We start from the raw sequence: 23,829 nt of genomic DNA, 5'->3' as shown, positions 1-23,829 counted from the left end.
CTCTCACACACACAGTCCCTAACCCTAACCCCAACTCTCTCTCTCTCTCACACACACAGTCCCTAACCCTAACCCTAACCCCAACTCTCTCCCTAACCCTAACCCTAACCCTAACCCTAACCCTAACCCTAAACCTAACCCTAGCTCCTAACCCTAACCCTAACCCTAACCCGAGCACCTAACTCTAACTCTAACCATAAACCTAACCTAACCCTGGTTCCTAACCCCAAACCTAATCCTAGCTCCTAACCCTAACCCTAGTTCCTAACCCTAGTTTCTAACTCTAAACCTAACCCTAACTCCTAACCCTAAACCTAACCCTGGTTCCTATCCCTAAACTAACCCTAAACCTAACCCTATCCCTAACCCTAGTTCCTAACCCTAAACTAACCCTATACCTTACCCTAGTTCCTATCCCTAAACTAACCCTATACCTAACCCTAGTTCCTAACCCTAAACCTAAACTAACCCTAAACTAACCCTAAACCTAACCCTTAACGCAATTCTAACCCTATAACACTAATTCTAACCTTAAACCCAACCCCCTTAGAAAGAGCCTGTGACCTTGTGGGGACAAACAAAAAGTCCCCAGTTGATCACATTTTTGTTCATTTACTATTCTTGTGGGGACCTCTGGTATCCACAAGAATGGTAAAACACACACACACACACACACACACACACACACACACACACACACAAACTCCCTCTCCCTCTCTCTCTTTCCCCGCCCTCTCTCTCTCTCTCTCTCTCTCTCTCTCTCTCTCTCTCTCTCTCCCATACACACACAGAGCATATTCTAAATGAGGTAAACTCCCCACATCCCCCATGTTGTACAAACCTTTTCCCTGTTTTCCGTGTGTGTGTGTATATCCGTGTGTGTGTGTATATCCGTGTGTGTGTGTGTGTGTGTATAACTTCTTTCTTCTCTGACATTCCAGGCCAGTTGAAAGACTGACTGCCGGGCTGCGGACACAGCAGAGGAACGCTCCAGGCAAAGATTTGGGAATATTTGGGATCGTTCCATAATTTTTTCAGGAAAGTTTCCCCCTCCTTCTGCTCCATTGGACTTTTCCAAAGTCTTTGTTGAACTATTTTACCCTCCTATTTCTATTGTCGGTTCTTTTTTGGAATTCTGCTCTTGGAATTCTGCCGACGTTCGGTTCCATCTGGGAGGTTGAACATTCCCAGTGATTCCTGATCCCTGCAGCAGAAGCATCCTCTCCTCTCTCTGTCTCTCCTTAGTTCTGCTCCAGTGAAGAACAAGGGCAGGAACATTGTTTCAGGAAAAGACAGGTGAGTTTGAGGATTTGTTTTAGGATATGCTGCTGGGGTTTCAATTGGGAATTCTCTTTTTACTGGCATTGAGTAAGTCATGTTTTCTGCATGTTGTTTTGTGTGGATACATTTGTAGAATGAGAAGGGATTACCTTCTGTAAAAAAAAGCTGTAAAAAAAGCCAGCATATGGTTAACAGTAGAAGACAGGACAACAGGTCTATGGTTAACAGTAGAAGACGGGGATAGGACAACAGGTCTATGGTTAACAGTAGAAGACGGGGATAGGACAACAGGTCTATGGTTAACAGTAGAAGACAGTGATAGGACAACAGGTCTATGGTTAACAGTAGAAGACAGGGACAGGACAACAGGTCTATGGTTAACAGTAGAAGACAGTGATAGGACAACAGGTCTATGGTTAACAGTAGAAGACAGTGATAGGACAACAGGTCTATGATTAACAGTAGAAGACGGGGATAGGACAACAGGTCTATGGTTAACAGTGGAAGACAGGGATAGGACAACAGGTCTATGGTTAACAGTGGAAGACAGGACAACAGGTCTATGGTTAACAGTAGAAGACAGGGATAGGACAACAGGTCTATGGTTAACAGCAGAAGACAGGGATAGGACAACAGGTCTATGGTTAACAGTGGAAGACAGGACAACAGGTCTATGGTTAACAGTGGAAGACAGTGATAGGACAACAGGTCTATGGTTAACAGTAGAAGACGGGGATAGGACAACAGGTCTATGGTTAACAGTAGAAGACAGGGATAGGACAACAGGTCTATGGTTAACAGTGGAAGACGGGATAGGACAACAGGTCTATGGTTAACAGTGGAAGACGGGGATAGGACAACAGGTCTATGGTTAACAGTAGAAGACAGGGATAGGACAACAGGTCTATGGTTAACAGTAGAAGACAGGGATAGGACAACAGGTCTATGGTTAACAGTGGAAGACGGGGGTAGGACAACAGGTCTATGGTTAACAGTGGAAGACAGGGACAGGACAACAGGTCTATGGTTAACAGTAGAAGACAGGGATAGGACAACAGGTCTATGGTTAACAGTGGAAGACGGGGATAGGACAACAGGTCTATGGTTAACAGTGGAAGACAGGGATAGGACAACAGGTCTATGGTTAACAGTGGAAGACAGGACAACAGGTCTATGGTTAACAGTAGAAGACGGGGATAGGACAACAGGTCTATGGTTAACAGTAGAAGACGGGGATAGGACAACAGGTCTATGGTTAACAGTGGAAGACAGGGATAGGACAACAGGTCTATGGTTAACAGTGGAAGACAGGGATAGGACAACAGGTCTATGGTTAACAGTGGAAGACAGGACAACAGGTCTATGGTTAACAGTGGAAGACAGGGATAGGACAACAGGTCTATGGTTAACAGTAGAAGACGGGGATAGGACAACAGGTCTATGGTTAACAGTAGAAGACAGGGATAGGACAACAGGTCTATGGTTAACAGTAGAAGACAGGGATAGGAGAACAGGTTTATGGTTAACAGTGGAAGACAGGGACAGGACAACAGGTCTATGGTTAACAGTAGAAGACAGGGATAGGACAACAGGTATATGGTTAACAGTGGAAGACGGGGATAGGACAACAGGTCTATGGTTAACAGTGGAAGACAGTGATAGGACAACAGGTCTATGGTTAACAGTAGAAGACAGGGATAGGACAACAGGTCTATGGTTAACAGTGGAAGACAGGGATAGGACAACAGGTCTATGGTTAACAGTGGAAGACAGGGATAGGACAACAGGTCTATGGTTAACAGTGGAAGACAGGGATAGGACAACAGGTCTATGGTTAACAGTGGAAGACAGGACAACAGGTCTATGGTTAACAGTGGAAGACAGGGATAGGACAACAGGTCTATGGTTAACAGTGGAAGACAGGACAACAGGTCTATGGTTAACAGTAGAAGACAGGGATAGGACAACAGGTCTATGGTTAACAGTAGAAGACGGGGATAGGACAACAGGTCTATGGTTAACAGTGGAAGACAGTGATAGGACAACAGGTCTATGGTTAACAGTGGAAGACAGGGATAGGACAACAGGTCTATGGTTAACAGTAGAAGACGGGGATAGGACAACAGGTCTATGGTTAACAGTGGAAGACAGGGATAGGACAACAGGTCTATGATTAACAGTAGAAGACAGTGATAGGACAACAGGTCTATGGTTAACAGTGGAAGACAGGGATAGGACAACAGGTCTATGGTTAACAGTAGAAGACAGGGATAGGACAACAGGTCTATGGTTAACAGTAGAAGACAGGACAACAGGTCTATGGTTAACAGTGGAAGACAGGGATAGGACAACAGGTCTATGGTTAACAGTAGAAGACAGGACAACAGGTCTATGGTTAACAGTGGAAGACAGGGATAGGACAACAGGTCTGTATTTCAGTGAGGAGGTGGAATTTTGGTGCAGAGTTGGTCAGGGGGTCACTCCTTTTATCTGAGCTACACCTGTCTGGGGTCAAAGGTTAAAGGTCAGGGGTCAGGAGTCTGGAACGGTCGATCTATATCACTTAATTTTTATTGGACGTCCCCAGTGTGGAGGGGAGGGGGAGGGGGAGGGGGGGGATAGGAGGTGTGGTTTGAAGGGCAGGGGATGGGGAGGGGATAGGAGGTGTGGTTTGAAGGGCGGGGGAGGGGAGGGGGAGGGGATAGGAGGTGTGGTTTGAAGGGCGGAGGATGGGGAGGGGGAGGGGATAGGAGGTGTGGTTTGAAGGGCGGGGGATGGGGGGAGGGGATAGGAGGTGTGGTTTGAAGGGCGGGGGAGGGGAGGGGGAGGGGATAGGAGGTGTGGTTTGAAGGGCGGGGGATGGGGGGAGGGGATAGGAGGTGTGGTTTGAAGGGCGGGGGATGGGGGAGGGGATAGGAGGTGTGGTTTGAAGGGCGGGGGATGGGGGAGGGGATAGGAGGTGTGGTTTGAAGGGCGGGGGATGGGGGGAGGTGATAGGAGGTGTGGTTTGAAGGGCGGGGGATGGGGGAGGGGATAGGAGGTGTGGTTTGAAGGGCGGGGGATGGGGGGAGGGGATAGGAGGTGTGGTTTGAAGGGCGGGGGATGGGGGGAGGTGATAGGAGGTGTGGTTTGAAGGGCGGGGGATGGGGGAGGGGATAGGAGGTGTGGTTTGAAGGGCGGGGGATGGGGGGAGGTGATAGGAGGTGTGGTTTGAAGGGCGGGGGATGGGGGAGGGGATAGGAGGTGTGGTTTGAAGGGCGGGGGATGGGGGGAGGGGATAGGAGGTGTGGTTTGAAGGGCGGGGGATGGGGGTCCCCATTAGTTCCTGTCAAGGCAGCAGTTACTCATCCTGGGGTCCAGCAAAGATTAAGGCAGTAGTATACATTGTAATACCATTTTTAAACATTAAAATAAATTTACAACAGATTTAACAATACATTAAGTGTGTGCCCTCCAGCCACTACTCTTCCACAACCCACAATCCAGGTGTAGGTGTGTGTATAGTGTGTATGTTATGTGTGTTTGTACTTGTGTGTGTGTGTGTGTGTGTGTGTGTGTCTCTTCACAGTCCTCGCTGTTCAATAAGGTGTATTTTTTTCTGTTTTTTAAATCTGATTTTACTGCTTGCGTGAGTTACAAGGGGTGGGGAGGGATTTCTCTTCTTCCTCAGGAAGCTCAGTCCGTGATGATGTCATCGCTCCTTTGTGAGCTGAAGTGTTCTGTGTGTGTACCATAACAACTACAACCCACGGGCCACAGCTGTGTGTGTACCATAACCACGGCAACCCACGGGCCATATCATAACCACGACAACTCACGGGCCACAGCTGTGTGTGTACCATAACCACGGCAACCCACGGGCCATATCATAACCACGACAACCCACGGGCCACAGCTGTGTGTGTACCATAACCACAACAACCCACGGGCCACAGCTGTGTGTGTACCATAACCACGGCAACCCACGGGCCATATCATAACCACGACAACCCACGGGCCACAGCTGTGTGTGTACCGTAACCACAACAACCCACGGGCCATATCATAACCACGACAACCCACGGGCCACAGCTGTGTGTGTACCATAACCACAACAACCCACGGGCCATATCATAACCACGACAACCCACGGGCCATATCATAACCACGGCAACCCACGGGCCATATCATAACCACGACAACCCACAGGCCATATCATAACCACGACAACCCACGGGCTACAGCTGTGTGCGTAGTGTTAATGGGGCCAAAAAGTGGCCTAGTGTCTTATCCAATCGGCCCGAGGAGGGGTGAAGAGAGGGGGAGGGGCAAAGAGAGGAGGAGGGGTGAAGAGAGGGGGAGGGGCAAAGAGAGGAGGGGAGTGGCAAAGAGAGGAGGAGGGGTGAAGAGAGGGTGAGGGGCAAAGAGAGGAGGAGGGGTGAACAGAGGGGGAGGGGAAAAGAGAGGAGGAGGGGTGAAGAATGTTGTTTTTTTCTCTCTCTGGCTTTATCATTAAATGGGAACATGGGAAGAGAACTTTAATGCTGCACACACCCACACCTAAACACACACACACACCCACACCTAAACACACACACACACCTAAACACACACCCACACCTAAACACACACCCACACCTAAACACACACACATACCCACACCTAAACACACACACACACCCACACCTAAACACACACCCACACCTAAACACACACCCACACCTAAACACACACACACACCTAAACACACACCCACACCTAAACACACACCCACACCTAAACACACACACACACCTAAACACACACCCACACCTAAACACACACACACACCCACACCTAAACACACACACACACCCACACCTAAACACACACACACACCTAAACACACACCCACACCTAAACACACACCCACACCTAAACACACACCCACACCCACACCTAAACACACACCCACACCTAAACACACACCCACACCTAAACACACACCCACACCTAAACACACACCCACACCTAAACACACACACATACCTAAACACACACCCACACCCACACCTAAACACACACACATACCTAAACACACACACACACCTAAAGTTTCTCAATTTCTTTCTTCGGTTTTCTGTTTGAATTCTTTTAGATTTGATAGGAAAGCTGAGAGGTCAAATATACCATTTAGGTTTTCTACTGCCAAGTTTACACCTTCACTATTATAGTGAAATGTTTTGTCCAGGAAGTTGTCTATAAGGGATTGAATTTGTTGTTGCATCTCTCACACACACACACACGTGGAGTCTTTTCCTGTGTTAATGATGCTTTTCCTGGACAGTTGTTGAAGCTGGTCTGTCTGTGTTTACTTCTGTCCAGGGACATCTCTAGTACAGGAAGAGAAATCGAGACAGAGAAGGAGGAGAGGAGAGGAGAGGAGAGGAGAGGAGAGGAGAGGAGAGGAGAGGAGAGGAGAGGAGAGGAGAGGAGAGGAGAGGAGAGGAGGGAAGGCAAAGGGGGAGGAGAGGAAAGGAAAGGAGGGAAGGCAGAGGGGGAGTAGAGGAGAGGACGGACATGAAAAGAGAGGGATGACATGTCGATGTTATCAACCAGAAAGGTTCATTCTAAATCAAATAAAATAAAATTGTATTTGTCACACATACACATGGTTAGCAGATGTTAATGCGAGTGTATCGAAATGCTTGTGCTTCTAGTTCCGACAATGCAGTAATAACCAACGAGTAATCTAACCTAACAATTTCACAACAGCTATCATATACACACAAGTGTAAAGGGATGAAGAATATGTACATAAAGATATGAATGAGTGATGGTACAGAACGGCATAGGCAAGATGCAGTAGATGGTATCGAGTAGAGTATGTACATATGAGATGAGTAATGTAGGGAATGTAAACAAAGTGGCATAGTTTAAAGTGGCTAGTGATACATGTATTACATAAAGATGCAGTAGATGATATAGAGTACAGTATTAAACATATACATATGAGATGAGTAATGTAGGGTATGTAAACATTATATTAAGTGGCATTGTTTAAAGTGGCTAGTGATACATTTTTTACATGTATGGCAGCAGCCACTCAATGTTAGTGGTGGCTGTTTAACAGTCTGATGGCCTTGAGATAGAAGCTGTTTTTCAGTCTCTCGGTCCCAGCTTTGATGCACCTGTACTGACCTCGCCTTCTGGATGATAGCGGGGTGAACAGGCAGTGGCTCGGGTGGTTGTTGTCCTTGATGATCTTTATGGCCTTCCTGTGACATCGGGTGGTGTAGGTGTCCTGGAGGGCAGGTAGTTTGCCCCCGGTGATGCGTTGTGCAGACCTCACGACCCTCTGGAGAGCCTTACGGTTGTGGGCGGAGCAGCTGTCATACCAGGCGGTGATACAGCCCGACAGGATGCTCTCGATTGTGCATCTGTAAAAGTTTGTGAGTGCTTTTGGTGACAAGCCGAATTTCTTCAGCCTCCTGAGGTTGAAGAGGCGCTGCTGCGCCTTCTTCACAACGCTGTCTGTGTGGGTGGACCATTTCAGTTTGTCCGTGATGTGTACGCCGAGGAACTTAAAACTTTCTACCCTCTCCACTACTGGAATTCTATTGTCCAGTTTACGGGGAGATGGGGAGGTTCAAGTGCCTAGTGAGACACCATGGTAGAATGGAGGGATGTAATTGCAGAAGGAAATGGTAGGATGATGATTTACTGGTAAAGATGGGTTGATCTGTGGCTGTCTGAAGGTTGGAATTAATGAGGGTTGGAATAAACACATAGATACATGCTTGGTCCATCCCGCCCTTGGAAAATCAGTTTGGGCCCGGATGGGGAGACCGCACCCACTGACCAGAGCACCCACTGACCAGAGCACCCACTGACCAGAGCACCCACTGACCAGAGCACCCACTGACCAGAGCACCCACTGATGGGAGAGACCATTCATTTTGTCTATGTATTGTATTGTACTGTATTGTGTTGTACTGTATTGTATTGTACTGTATTGTGTTGTACTGTATTGTGTTGTACCATACTGTATTGTATTGAAAGGTGTTGTGTTGTACTGTATTGTATTGTATTGTATTGTATTGTATTGTATTGTACCGTATTGTACCGTATTGTATTGTATTGTACTGTATTGTACCGTATTGTACTGTATTGTATTGTATTGTACTGTATTGTACTGTATTGTACTGTATTGTACCGTATTGTATTGTATTGTACTGTATTGTACTGTATTGTACCGTATTGTATTGTATTGTGCTGTATTGTATTGTATTGTGCTGTACTGTATTGTACTGTATTGTACCGTATTGTATTGTATTGTACTGTATTGTACCGTATTGTACCGTATTGTATTGTATTGTACTGTATTGTATTGTATTGTATTGTACTGTATTGTACTGTATTGTACTGTATTGTACCGTATTGTATTGTATTGTACCGTATTGTACCGTATTGTATTGTATTGTACTGTATTGTATTGTATTGTACTGTATTGTACCGTATTGTATTGTATTGTACCGTATTGTATTGTATTGTATTGTACCGTATTGTACTGTATTGTATTGTATTGTACCGTATTGTACCGTATTGTATTGTATTGTACTGTATTGTATTGTATTGTATTGTACTGTATTGTACCGTATTGTATTGTATTGTACTGTATTGTACCGTATTGTACCGTATTGTATTGTATTGTACTGTATTGTATTGTATTGTATTGTACTGTATTGTACCGTATTGTATTGTATTGTACCGTATTGTATTGTATTGTACTGTATTGTACTGTATTGTACCGTATTGTATTGTATTGTACTGTATTGTACCGTATTGTACCGTATTGTATTGTACTGTATTGTACCGTATTGTATTGTATTGTACTGTATTGTACCGTATTGTATTGTATTGTACTGTATTGTATTGTATTGTACTGTATTGTATTGTACTGTATTGTACTGTATTGTACCGTATTGTATTGTATTGTACTGTATTGTACCGTATTGTACCGTATTGTATTGTATTGTACTGTATTGTATTGTATTGTATTGTATTGTACTGTATTGTACTGTATTGTACTGTATTGTACCGTATTGTATTGTATTGTACTGTATTGTATTGTATTGTGTTGTGCTGTATTGTATTGTATTGTATTGTACCGTATTGTACTGTATTGTGTTGTGCTGTATTGTATTGTACTGTATTGTACCGTATTGTATTGTATTGTACTGTATTGTATTGTATTGTGTTGTGCTGTATTGTATTGTATTGTACCGTATTGTATTGTATTGTACTGTATTGTACTGTATTGTACTGTATTGTACCGTATTGTATTGTATTGTACTGTATTGTATTGTATTGTGTTGTGCTGTATTGTATTGTATTGTATTGTACCGTATTGTACTGTATTGTACTGTATTGTACCGTATTGTACTGTATTGTACTGTATTGTACCGTATTGTATTGTATTGTACTGTATTGTATTGTATTGTATTGTACTGTATTGTATTGTATTGTACTGTATTGTACCGTATTGTACTGTATTGTACTGTATTGTACCGTATTGTATTGTATTGTACTGTATTGTATTGTATTGTGTTGTGCTGTATTGTACCGTATTGTATTGTATTGTATTGTATTGTATTGTATTGTATTGTACTGTATTGTATTGTGTTGTGCTGTACTGTATTGTACTGTATTGTATCGTATTGTATTGTATTGTACTGTATTGTATTGTACTGTACTGTATTGTATTATATTGTATGGTACCGTATTGTACTGTATTGTATTGTGCTGTATTGTATTGTACTGTATTGTATTGTACTGTATTGTATTGTATTGTACTGTATTGTATTGTATTGTACTGTATTGTATTATACTGTATTGTATGGTACTGTATTGTACTGTATTGTATGGTACTGTATTGTATTGTACTGTACTGTATTGTACTGTATTGTATTGTATTATATTGTATGGTACCGTATTGTACTGTATTGTATTGTGCTGTATTGTATTGTACTGCATTGTATTGTACTGTATTGTATTGTACTGTATTGTATGGTACTGTATTGTATTGTATTGTACTGTATTGTATTGTACTGTATTGTACTGTACTGTATTGTATTGTATTATATTGTGCTGTATTGTACTGTACTGTAATGTACTGTATTGTATTGTGCTGTATTGTATTGTGCTGTCTTGTATTGTGCTGTATTGTATTGTGCTGTATTGTACTGTACTGTAATGTACTGTATTGTACTGTATTGTATTGTATTGTATTGTACCGTATTGTAAGTTGCATCAATATGCCAGGACAGTTGACAATCCAGGGTTACTCTAAGCAGTTTAGTCACCACAACTTTCCACATGATTCGTTACATGATGTAGTTGAGGTTTAGGGTTTAGTGAATGATTTGTCCCAAATACAATTATTTTAGTTTTTAAATATTTAGGACTAACTTATTCCTTGCCACACATTCTGAAACTAACTGCAGCTCTTTGTTAAGGGTTGCAGTCATTTCAGTCGCTGTAGTAGCTGACGTGTATAGTGTTGATTACTCAAAGCCAGTGGCATGTCGTTAGTAAAGATTGATAAAAATAAGGGGGCTTAGACAGCTACCCTGGGGAATTCCTGATTCTTCCATTAAAGAACACCCTCTGTGTTCTGTTAGACAGGTAATTCATTATCCACAATATAGCAGGGGGTGTAAAGCCATAACACATACGTTTTTCCATCAGCAGACTACGATCGATAATGTCAGAAGTCGCAACTGAAGTCTAACAAAACAGCTCCCACAATGTTTTTATCATCAATTTCTCTCAGCCAATCATCAATCATTTGTGTAAGTGCTGTGCTTGTTGAATGTCCTTCCCTCTAAGCGTGCTGAAAGTCTGTTGTTAATTTGTTTACTGTAAAATAGTATTGTATCTGGTCCAACAAAATTTGGACATATCCCACTCACTCTGGGACACCCTAGGAGAGTGGGGTCATGGCCAGGGACGGCGGCCCTGACGGCGACCCTGGAGTGGGCCAATTTCCTCGCTAAAGGGCACATCGACAGATTTTCACCTAGTCGGCTCAGGGATTTGAATCAGTGACCTTTCAGTTACTGGCCCATTGCTCTTAAGCGGCAGGTAGCCTAGTGGTTAGAGTGTTGGAATTGTAACCAAAAGGTTGCTAGATCGAATCCCCGAGGTGACAAGGTAAGAATCTGTCCTTCTACCCCTAAACAAGGTAGTTAAACCGAATGTTACCCGGTAGGCCGCCATTGTAAATAATAATTTGTTCTTAACTGACATGCCTAGTTAAATAAAGGTAAAGAAGCATCTCTCTGTGTTTTGTCCTCTCCCAGGCTGTCCTGGCCGTGGCAACCCTCATCATGGCCGACATCCTGCAGCCCGACATGAACAGCCTACAGGTCCCAGGTAAACACACACACACACACGGCATCTTGGCATGGTATGTACTGTATAGGGTTAACGCCCCTCATGTGTGTGTGTGTGTGTGTGTGTGTTCCTATCTGTCACCTTCTCCGGTTTGAGGTGTGAATGAGGTCACCTCGCTCCCTTTGGGAATATCACGACATTCCACTCCGTGGACAAAAAAGACTCTTTAGTGTGTTTACACCTCAACGTTCTGATGCCGTAATCACCATGGCGATATAGCATACAGACAGTTCCTGGGATAGCAGCATTGCTTCTGGAACCTTGGAATCGTATCCTGGAATACAGCACTTGGAATTTATGTTCCGTGTTCGAAAAATGATGGAATACTCGTGTATGTGTCACGACAGTGTGTGTGTGTATGGATAATGTGATGTCACTGTTTTCCACAGATAACAGAAATTCCCAGTGCACAGACAGGCTTCATTAAACAAGTTTGGTCCTCTAATTTGAGTTGTCTGACGAAACATCCCTTAGACTTTCTCAATAGTCTGCCTGTCTTTGTATAGATCTGTTAGACATCCAGACCCAGAAAGTAGCTAATGAAAATAATTCTCAGCATTTCTCTGCCCCTCCCCCTCTCTTAGGTGAAAACAACCGTATATCAGCTCCCTCCTCTCCCTCAGTCGGACGAAATGACTGCAGCATCGCACCCCTCACACCCTCAGCCTCTCCGGTAAGATCTCCCACTCCTCACCCTCTTCCCTCACCCCCTAGACATCAAATGCTCACCCCCTAGCCCCTCACCCTTTTTAATCATCCGCTCACATCCCTCACCCCCTAGCCCCTCACCCTTCAATCATCCGCTCACATCCCTCACCCCCTAGCCACTCACCCTTTAATCATCCGCTCACATCCCTCACCCCCTAGCCCCTCACCCTATTTAATCATCCGCTCACATCCCTCACCCCCTAGCCCCTCACCCTATTTAATCATCCGCTCACATCCCTCACCCCCTAGCCCCTCAGCACATACCCTGTCCAACAACACACACCCTGTCCAACAGCACATACCCTGTCCAACAACACATACCCTGTCCAACAACAACACACACCCTGTCCAACAACAACACACACCCTGTCCAACAACACACACCCTGTCACATACCCTGTCCAACAACACACACCCTGTCACATACCCTGTCCAACAACACACACCCTGTCCAACAACACACACCCTGTCCAACAACAACACACACCCTGTCCAACAACAACACACACCCTGTCCAACAACACACACCCTGTCCAACAACACACACCCTGTCCAACAACACATACCCTGTCCAACAACAACACACACCCTGTCCAACAACACATACCCTGTCCAACAACAACACACACCCTGTCCAACAGCACACACCCTGTCCAACAACACACACCCTGTCCAACAGCACATACCCTGTCCAACAACACATACCCTGTCCAACAACAACACACACCCTGTCCAACAACAACACACACCCTGTCCAACAACACACACCCTGTCACATACCCTGTCCAACAACACACACCCTGTCACATACCCTGTCCAACAACACATACTCTGTCCAACAACACACACCCTGTCACATACCCTGTCCAACAACACACACCCTGTCACATACCCTGTCCAACAACACACACCCTGTCCAACAACACATACACTATCTCAAGTCAACATAGATACTTTCCATCAACATACTTTGGGCAACATCACAGAAGTAAATCATTGAGAACTATTTACTCTGTTTAGTATTTAGCTATTAAACCTGAATATCTCGGAAAGCAATTAAGCTGTTATCATATTTTGATAGAAAGGAGTGTTGAGTCCTGTCAGTACCAGCATACCTCACACACATTCTCCCCTCTCTCTCCCCCGCTTTTCTCTCCTCTCTCCCTCTCCTCTCTCTCTCCCTCTCCTCTCTACTCTCTCTCCCCTGCTTTTCTCTCCTCTCTCCTCTCTCCCTCTCCTCTCTCTCTCCCTCTCCTCTCTACACTCTCCCCTCTCTCTCCCCCGCTTTTCTCTCCTCTCTCTCTCCCTCTCCTCTCTACTCTCTCCCTCTCTCTCCCCCGCTTTTCTCTCCTCTCTCCTCTCTCCCTCTCCTCTCTCTCTCCCTCTCCTCTCTACTCTCTCCCCTCTCTCTCCCCCGCTTTTCTCTCCTCTCTCCTCTCTCCCTCTCCTCTCTCTCTCCTCTCTACTCTCTCCCCTCTCTCTCCCACACTTTTCTCTCCTCTCTCCTCTCTCCCTCTCCTCTCTCTCTCCTCTCTACTCTCTCCCCTCTCTCTCCCCCGCTTTTCTCTCCTCTCTCCTCTCTCCCTCTCCTCTCTCTCTCTCTCCCTCTCCTCTCTCTCTCCCTCCCTCTCCTCTCTCTCTCCCTCTCCTCTCTACTCTCTCCCCTCTCTCTCCCCGCTTTCTTCCTCTCTCCTTTCCTCTCCCTCTCCTCTCTCCCTCCCCTTTCTCTCTCTCCTCTCTACTCACCCTCTCCTCTCTCCCTCCCCTCTCCCCCTCCCCCTCCCCTCTCCCCCTCTCCTCTCTCTCTCCACTCTCCCTCTCCTTTCTCTCTCCCCTCTCCCTCTCCTCTCTCCCTCTCCTCTCTCCCTCCCCTTTCTCTCTCCTCTCTACTCGCCCTCTCCTCTCTCCCTCCCCTCTCCCCTCCCCTCTCCCCTCTCTCCTTCTCCTCTCTCTCTCCACTCTCCCTCTCCTTTCTCTCTCCCCTCTCCTCTCTCTCTCTCTGCCTCTCCTCTCTCTCTCCCTCTCCTCTCTACTCTCTCCCCTCTCTCCCCCCACTTCTCTCCTCTCTCCTCTCTCCCTCTCCTCTCTCTCTCTCTCCTCTCTCTCTCTACACTCTCCCTCTCCTTTCTCTCTATCCTCTCCCTCTCCTCTCTCCTCTCTCCCTCCCCTTTCTCTCTCTCCTCTCTACCCGCCCTCTCCTCTCTCCCTCCCCTCTCCCCTCTCCCCTCTCCTCTCTCCTCTCTCCCTCTCCTCTCTCTCTCCACTCTCCCTCTCCTTTCTCTCTCCCCTCTCCCTCCCCTCTCTCTCTCTGCTCTCTCCCTCTCCTCTCTCTCTCTCCTCTCTACTCTCCTCTCTCCCTCCCCTCTCCACGCTCTCCCTCCCCTCCCCTCTCCACTCTCTCCCTCCCTCTCTCCCTCTCTATTCTCCCTCTCCTCTCTCCCTCTTTATTCTCCCCCCCCCCCCCCCCCCACACACACACAGAACTTCATCAGTGTCTCTCTCTCTACCCTCTCTCTCCAGAGACCGGAGGCCAGATCGAGGATGGATCATCCGTTCACTGTGGTGGTAGCTATAGACTTTGGAACCACCTCCAGCGGCTACGCATTCAGCTTCACACAAGACCCAGAGGCTATTCACATGATGAGGTATGTGGACACACACATGCACACACTCACATGTCACCACCTCCAGCGGCTACACAAGTGTGTGTGTGTGTGTGTGTACGCGTGTGCATTCGTGCGTTGATATCCTCAATTCTGTATGACATCACAGCATCTCGAACTACATGTAGATTACACCATCCCACTTCTGCAAGTCAACCAAACTCACTCCCTCATTTGATTGACCGCTGTCTCATCCACTCTTTGCAGGCGCTGGGAGGGCGGGGACCCGGGCGTAGCCAACCAGAAGAGCCCCACGTCCCTGTTATTGACCCCTGAGTTGAAGTTCCATAGTTGTGGGTTTGCTGCCAGAGACAACTATCATGATCTGGATCCTGAAGAGGCTCAACACTGGCTCTACTTCGACAAGTTCAAAATGAAGATACATAGTACCACTGTAAGATGGGAGGGAGGGAGGGAGGGAGGGAGGGAGGGAGGGAGGGAGGGAGGGAGGGAGGGAGGGAGGGAGGGAGGGAGGGATAAAAGGATGGTGGAAATAGAGGGAGTGGGAGATAGAGGAATACATGGAGGAAGGGAGGGAGGGGGGAGGGGGAGGGAGGGAGGCAAGGAGAGATAAGGGGAAGGGAAAGAGAGATTCAGGGGGAGGGAAATAGAGATAAGATAAGGGAGGGACAGAGGAATGGAGGGGGTCATTGTGAGGAAAACCAAGAAGGGAAGAATGACAAGGAGAGAGATGAGCGTAAGGATGTAAAAGAGGTTGTAGAAATATCAAGGGAGAAGAGAAGAGGGGAGAAGGAGTACAGCATTAAAGAGTATCAGACAGATGTTGTGTATTGTGTTTTGCAGCAGCTTTACAGCAAATTGTCTTGGTTTCCTGCAGGACCTCACCTGTTGTGTTTTGCAGCAGTTTTACATCAGTGTGTCTTGGTTTACTGCAGGATCTGACCATGGAGACGGAGCTGGAAGCGGTGAGTGGGAGGAAGGTGAGGGCCATCGAGGTATTCTCTCACGCTCTCCGGTTCTTCAGAGTACACGCCCTGAAGGTACGACCCCTGACCTCTAACCCCTGATTGCTAATTAACAACACAGAGAAGAGTTTAGAAAGAGTGAGATGAAGAGAGAAGTTAACTCTGCATGTGAATATAGTGGGAGGAGAGTAGAGAGATAAAGGAGAGGAGATGGAAGGAAGAAGGAGGAGGAGGAGGGGAAAAGAGAAGAGTATGGGAGGAGAGTAGGAAAGCAGAGGTGGAATGTGGCAGTATTCCAGACCTCCAAAAGCTGAGCCTGTGGTGAGGTCGGAATGTCACGGGGCGGTCAGGAATAACTGTTCCGACCTTAAGATGCTCCCAATGCAGGATCCTAAACCTCCACTACTACATCAGATTATTCTGTCTGTCTGTCTGTCTGTCTGTCTTCTAGGAGGTGAAGGACCAGTCTTCGTCTCTATTGGAGGGAGATGAGGTGAGATGGGTGATCACTGTTCCTGCTGTGTGGAGACAACCAGCCAAACAGTTCATGAGAGAGGCTGCCTATCTGGTGAGATATATATATCTCTCTCACACTCACACACACACACACACACACACACACACACACACACACACACACACACACACACACACACACACACACACACACAACCTGGCCCTGGAGGAAGACTGCATGTATGGAGATCCCATCGTTCCCAAGACCTACATGTAGACAACCGGCAGTGGAGCCAACCAGTTTATTTTAAACACAACGCTGTCTATTCTATGCATATCTAGTTTTCTATGACAATCTCAGGCTACATCGACATTTTAACACTGTAAAATAAGGGAATACATTCAGTTTTTTCACTCACTCACTCACTCACTCACTCACTCACTCACTCATTCACTCACTCACTCACTCACTCACTCACTCACTCACTCACTCACTCACTCACACACTCACTCACTCACTCACACACTCACTCACTCACTCACTCACTCACTGACTCACACGCTCACTCACTCACTCACTCACTCACTCACTCACTCACTCACTCACTCACTCACTGACTCACTCACTCACTCACTCACTCACTCACTCACTCACTCACACACTCACTCACTCACTCACTCACACACTCACTCACTCACTCACTCACTCACACACTCACTCACTCACACACTCACTCACTCACTCACTCACTCATTCACTCACTCACTCACTCACTCACTCATTCACTCACTCACTCACTCACACACTCACACACTCACTCACTCACTCACTCACTCATTCACTCACTCACTCACTCACTCACTCACTCACTCACTCACTCACACACTCACACACTCACTCACTCAGTCACACACTCGCTGTCTCTCTCTCTCTCTCTCTCTCACTCTCTCTCACCTTGATGAATGTTAATATGGCGTCACAGGTCTCTCTCTCATCTCTCTCCGTTCCCATTGATGTGTGCTGTGATAAGGACCCTACATTCCTATCGAGCCATGCAGACTTCCTACTGCTGGGAGGGAGGGATGAGGTGGGGTCGGTAGAGATGATGCAGACTGAAGGACTGTGGGAGCAGTAGAGGGCTTAAATTAAATTAGGATTGTACAGCATGTCAAGGGAGTCTCACACACATTCACGCCTACAGTATGTGTGTGAGACGTGGAGTCTCTCTTCAGAATTCAGGATTATTTCTTCCTCTCTCTGTTCTGGTTCCCAAACCTCTCTCTGTTCTGGTTCCCAAACCTCTCTCTGTTCTGGGTCCCAAACCTCTCTCTGTTCTGGGTCCCAAACCTCTCTCTGTTCTGGGTCCCAAACCTCTCTCTGTTATGGGTCCCAAACCTCTCTCTGTTATGGGTCCCAAACCTCTCTCTGTTCTGGATCCCAAACCTCTCTCTCTTCTGGGTCCCAAACCTCTCTCTGTTCTGGGTCCCAAACCTCTCTCTGTTATGGGTCCCAAACCTCTCTCTGTTCTGGGTCCCAAACCTCTCTCTGTTCTGGGTTCAACCTCTCTCTCTTCTGGGTTCAATCTCTCTCTGTTCTGGGTCCCAAACCTCTCTCTTCTGGGTTCAACCTCTCTCTGTTCTGGGTCCCAAACCTCTCTCTGTTCTGGGTTCAACCTCTCTCTGTTCTGGGGCCAAACCTGTCCTCTGCCTCCTCCCTCGGCTTTCTCCATGTTCCAGTGTGGCTCCAATCCTGGATGGCTGGGTGGTGTATTTCCTGCTCATGGTGATGTCATTGGGTTGAACAATCAGGGAGACCGGCATACAAACACAGGAAACCACTCCTGGAGTCTCAACCCTCTCAACCCTCCCCTATAGCCTCAACCCTCCCCAAGCCCACATCTCTACTCAACTCATCTACTTTCCTACCACTCCCCCATCCCTCCCCTCCACTCTCCCTCCACTCTCCTCTCTTTACTCTTTCCTCTCCCCAGCACTCCCCTCCTCTTGCTTCACAACCCGCCAGGACAACCCCTCTCCTCTCAGTCCAGCTCTGTCAGGACAATCTCTCTCCTCTCAGTCCAGCTCTGTTAGGACAACCCCTCTCCTCTCAGTCCAGCTCTGTCAGGACAACCCCTCTCCTCTCAGTCCAGCTCTGTCAGGACAATATCTCTTCTCTCAGTTCAGCTCTGTCAGGACAACCCCTCTCCTCTCAGTCCAGCTCTGTCAGGACAATATCTCTTCTCTCAGTTCAGCTCTGTCAGGACAACCTCTCTCCTCTCAGTCCAGCTCTGTTAGGACAACCCCTCTCCTCTCAGTCCAGCTCTGTCAGGACAACCTCTCTCCTCCCAGTCCAGCTCTGTCAGGACAACCCCTCTCCTCTCAGTCCAGCTCTGTCAGGACAACCCCTCTCCTCCCAGTCCAGCTCTGTCAGGACAACCCATCTGCTCTCCTCTACAACCCCAGTCCAGCTCTGTCAGGATAACCCATCTGCTCTCCTCTACAACCCCAGTCCAGCTCTGTCAGGACAACCCATCTGCTCTCCTCTCCAACCCCAGTCCAGCTCTGTCAGGACAACCCATCTGCTCTCCTCTACAACCCCAGTCCAGCTCTGTCAGGACAACCCATCTGCTCTCCTCTACAACCCCAGTCCAGCTCTGTCAGGACAACCCATCTGCTCTCCTCTACAACCCCAGTCCAGCTCTGTCAGGACAACCCATCTGCTCTCCTCTACAACCCCAGTCCAGCTCTGTCAGGACAACCCATCTGCTCTCCTCTCCAACCCCAGTCCAGCTCTGTCAGGACAACCCATCTGCTCTCCTCTACAACCCCAGTCCAGCTCTGTCAGGACAACCCATCTGCTCACCCTCTACAACCCCAGTCCAGCTCTGTCAGGACAACCCCTCTCTAATCTCTTACTCAACTCCCCCTACAATTTGACTCCTGCTCCATTTACCAAAGCCTCACTTTACCTCAGTCACTTTTGCCAAAAACCCAACAATTATTTATATTGAAACAACTTTATTTGAATCCATAAATCACACTGTAATCACACATGGTTTATCTCTGTTTATCTAATCTTAAAATGTTTAGGTTCAGCAGCTGTCTTACTCTATCACCCCTCTAACTATACATACCCCCTCTAACCCCCACTGTCCATACCCTCTCTAACCCCCACTGTCCATACCCCCTCGAACCCCCACTGTGCATACCCCCTCTAACCCCCACTGTCCATACCCCCTCTAACCCCCATTGTGCATACCCCCTCGAACCCCCACTATGCATACCCTCTCCAACCCCCACTATGCATACCCCCTCTAACCCACAATGTGCATACTCTAACCCCCACTATACATACCTTCCCTAACCCCCACTATACATAGCCCCTCTAACCCCCACTATACATACCTTCCCTAACCCCCACTATACATAGCCCCTCTAACCCCCTCTATTCAAGCTGATCTTGTCTGAGACTTAGAACCTCTCTCTGTCTCTCTCTAGAACCTTATATTTAGATGAATCCTCTCTCTGTCTCTCTCTAGGCTGGTCTGGTATCTCCTGACACTCCAGAACAGCTCCTGATAGCTCTCGAACCTGAAGCAGCTTCCATCTACTGTCGCAAGCTCCGCCTACACCAGGTGATTGACCTGAGCCTCCGGCCAATGACCAATGGTCTCAGCTTGGAGAGCGACGGGTCCCGCCCTTTTGACTCCAGCTTCAGACAAGGTGAGAGAGAGAGAGAGAGAGAACAAACACCATTGTAAATACAACCCATATTTATGCTTATTTATTTTATCTTGTGTCCTTTACCATTTGTACATTGTTAAAACACTGTATATATATATAATATGACATTTGTAATGTCTTTATTGTTTTGAAACTTCTGTATGTGTAATGTTTACTGTTCATTTTGATTGTTTATTTCACTTTATATATTCACTTTATATATTATCTACCTCACTTGCTTTGGCAATGTTAACACATGTTTCCCATGCCAATAAAGCCCTTGAATTGAATTGAGAGAGAGAGAGAGAGAGACAGAAGGAAAGAGAGAGAGAGAGAGAGAGAGAGAGAGAGACAGAAGGAAAGAGAGAGAGAGAGAGAGAGAGATAGACAGAAGGAAAGAGAGAGAGAGAGAGAGAGAGAGAGTGTAATGTATCTGGCTTTGCCTTGAATGACTGTTTGCCTGTGTGTGTGCTGTTACAGCAGTGCAGAATTATGTGTGTGTATTTTGTGTGAATGGACATACACCCACCCACACACACAGGATATTGTAATTGGAACAAGATGCTGTGAGCCCATGATCTCACCCACACTCTGTCCCGTTAACTTTCTCTCATCTCTTTCTTTCTCAAACACTGTAACGGCCTCAAATCATGGTTAAAACTATCATGTTGATGTCATGAATGGTCGGTCCTTGCGTCTGTAGCTCTGTCTATGAAATTGAGAGTGGTTACATTTCTCCAGCCCGATCCCTCAGCTGTTTACCAATACATTGGCAGGGACTCCTCTTTGTTGTTGTTTGAATGTCTCTTTCCTCCCGTTTCCTCCTCTCTTTCCTCCCGTTTCCTCATCTCTTTCCTCCCGTTTCCTCTTCTCTTTCCTCCCGTTTCCTCCTCTCTTTCCTCCCGTTTCTTCCTCTCTTTCCTCCCGTTTCCTCTTCTCTTTCCTCCTCTCTTTGCTCCCGTTTCCTCATCTCTTCCCTCCCGTTTCCTCTTTTCTTTCCTCCTCTCTTTCCTCCCGTTTCCTCATCTCTTTCCTCCCGTTTCCTCTTCTCTTTCCTCCCGTTTCCTCTTCTCTTTCCTCCCGTTTCCTCCTCTCTTTCCTCCCGTTTCTTCCTCTCTTTCCTCCCGTTTCCTCTTCTCTTTCCTCCTCTCTTTCCTCCCGTTTCCTCATCTCTTTCCTCCCGTTTCCTCCTCTCTTTCCTCCCGTTTCTTCCTCTCTTTCCTCCCGTTTCCTCACGTTTCCTCCTCTCTTTCCTCCTGTTTCCTCATCTCTTTCCTCCTCTCTTTCCTCCCGTTTCCTCCTCTCTTTCCTCCCGTTTCCTCATCTCTTTCCTCCCGTTTCCTCTTCTCTTTCCTCCTCTCTTTCCTCCCGTTTCCTCCTCTCTTTCCTCCTCTCTTTCCTCCCATTTCCTCATCTCTTTCCTCCCGTTTCCTCTTTTCTTTCCTCCTCTCTTTCCTCCTGTTTCCTTCCGTTTCCTCCTCTCTTTCCTCCCGTTTCCTCCTCTCTTTCCTCCTCTCTTTTCTCCCGTTCCCTCCTCTGTTTTCTCCCGTTTCCTGCTATTTCCTCCCGTTTCCTCCTCTCTTTCCTCCCGTTTCCTCCTCTCTTTCCTCCCGTTTCCTCCTCTCTTTCCTCCCGTTTCCTCCTCTCTTTCCTCCCGTTTCCTCCGCTATTTCCTCCTGTTTCCTCTTCTCTTTCCTCCTCTCATTTCTCCCGTTTCCTCCTCTGTTTCCTCCCGTTTCCTCTTTCCTCCCGTTTCTTCCTCTTTCCTCCCGTTTCCTCCTCTCTTTCCTCCCGTTTCCTCCGCTCTTTCCTCCCGTTTCCTCATCTCTTTCCTCCTCTCTTTCCTCCCGTTTCCTCTTCTCTTTCCTCCTCTCTTTCCTCCCGTTTCCTCCTCTCTTTCATCCTCTCTTTCCTCCCGTTTCCTCATCTCTTTCCTCCTCTCTTTCCTCCCGTTTCCTCTTCTCTTTCCTCCTCTCTTTCCTCCCGTTTCCTCCTCTTTCCTCCCGTTTCCTCCTCTCTTTCCTCCTCTTTCCTCCCGTTTCCTCCTCTCTTTTCTCCCGTTCCCTCCTCTGTTTCCTCTCGTTTCCTCTTTCCTCCCGTTTCCTCCTCTCTTTCCTCCCGTTTCCTCATCTCTTTCCTCCCATTTCCTCTTCTCTTTCCTCCCGTTTCCTCCTCTCTTTCCTCCCGTTTCCTCCTCTCTTTCCTCCCGTTTCCTCCTCTTTCCTCCCGTTTCCTCCGCTCTTTCCTCCCGTTTCCTCTTCTCATTTCTCCCGTTTCCTCCTCTGTTTCCTCCCGTTTCCTCCTCTTTTCTCCCGTTTCCTCTTCTTTCCTCCCGTTTCCTCCTCTATTTCCTCCCGTTTTCTCTTTTCTTTCCTCCTCTCTTTTCTCCAGTTTCCTTCTCTGTTTCCTCCCGTTTCCTCCTCTATTTCCTCCCGTTTTCTCTTTACTTTCCTACTCTCTTTTCTCCAGTTTCCTCCTCTGTTTCCTCCCGTTTCCTCCTCTTTACTCCCGTTTCCTTCTGTTTCCTCCCGTTTCTTCCTCTTTCCTCCCGTTTCCTCCTCTCTTTCCTCCCGTTTCCTCCGCTCTTTCCTCCCGTTTCCTCATCTCTTTCCTCCTCTCTTTCCTCCCGTTTCCTCCTCTTTACTCCCGTTTCCTCCTCTTTCCTCCCGTTTCCTCCTCTGTTTCCTCCCGTTTACTTCTGTTTCCTCCCGTTTCTTCCTCTTTCCTCCCGTTTCCTCCTCTCTTTCCTCCCGTTTCCTCCGCTCTTTCCTCCCGTTTTCTCTTTTCTTTCCTCCTCTCTTTTCTCCAGTTTCCAGTTTCCAGTTTCCATGCCAGGGGATGGTCTGGTTAATATAGCTCCATGCCAGGGGATGGTCTGGTTAATATAGCACTGTACCAGGGGATGGTCTGGTTAATATAGCTCCATGCCAGGGGACGGTCTGGTTAATATAGCTCCATGCCAGGGGACGGTCTGGTTAATATAGCTCCATGCCAGGGGATGGTCTGGTTAATATAGCTCCATACCAGAGGATGGTCTGGTTAATATAACTCCATGCCAGGGGATGGTCTGGTTAATATAGCTCCATGCCAGGGGATGGTCTGGTTAATATAGCTCCATGCCAGGGGATGGTCTGGTTAATATAGCTCCATGCCAGGGGATGGTCTGGTTAATATAGCTCCATGCCAGGGGATGGTCTGGTTAATATAGCTCCATGCCAGGGGATGGTCTGGTTAATATAACTCCATGCCAGGGGATGGTCTGGTTAATATAGCTCCATGCCAGGGGATGGTCTGGTTAATATAGCTCCATGCCAGGGGATGGTCTGGTTAATATAGCTCCATGCCAGGGGATGGTCTGGTTAATATAACTCCATTCCAGGGGATGGTCTGGTTAATATAGCACTGTACCAGGGGATGGTCTGGTTAATATAACTCCATGCCAGGGGATGGTCTGGTTAATATAACTCCATGCCAGGGGATGGTCTGGTTAATATAACTCCATGCCAGGGGATGGTCTGGTTAATATAGCTCCATGCCAGGGGATGGTCTGGTTAATATAACTCCATGCCAGGGGATGGTCTGGTTAATATAGCACTGTACCAGGGGATGGTCTGGTTAATATAGCACTGTACCAGGGGATGGTCTGGTTAATATAG

General features: G+C 47.2%; 1 protein-coding gene across 5 annotated transcripts in view; it reads left to right on the top strand.

The window, feature by feature from the left end:
* Positions 1–765: 765 nt before the first annotated feature.
* The window catches only part of hspa12b (heat shock protein family A (Hsp70) member 12B), a 41,377-nt gene continuing 18,313 nt past the window's right edge, over positions 766–23,829 (top strand). The window contains exons 1-9 of one of the 5 annotated variants that reach the window (XM_036987226.2): positions 766–808; positions 942–1,296; positions 11,604–11,676; positions 12,282–12,370; positions 14,926–15,050; positions 15,276–15,462; positions 15,965–16,069; positions 16,446–16,562; positions 19,990–20,173. In XM_036987226.2, coding sequence (XP_036843121.2) covers positions 11,631–11,676; positions 12,282–12,370; positions 14,926–15,050; positions 15,276–15,462; positions 15,965–16,069; positions 16,446–16,562; positions 19,990–20,173 — 853 coding nt within the window. In that variant the 5' untranslated portion in view covers positions 766–808; positions 942–1,296; positions 11,604–11,630. Of the gene's footprint in view, positions 809–941; positions 1,297–11,603; positions 11,677–12,281; positions 12,371–14,925; positions 15,051–15,275; positions 15,463–15,624; positions 15,839–15,964; positions 16,070–16,445; positions 16,563–19,989; positions 20,174–23,829 lie in introns of those variants that run through there. The other 4 variants (XM_090183453.1, XM_090183454.1, XM_090183455.1 and 1 more) reach the window with 4 other exon arrangements.

Source organism: Oncorhynchus mykiss, chromosome 9, assembly GCF_057628025.1.
Source record: "Oncorhynchus mykiss isolate SJ-2025 chromosome 9, ASM5762802v1, whole genome shotgun sequence".
Taxonomy (NCBI): Eukaryota; Metazoa; Chordata; class Actinopteri; order Salmoniformes; family Salmonidae; genus Oncorhynchus; species Oncorhynchus mykiss.
Note: the sequence above shows the minus strand (reverse complement) of the source record. Positions and strands in the feature narration are given on the sequence as shown.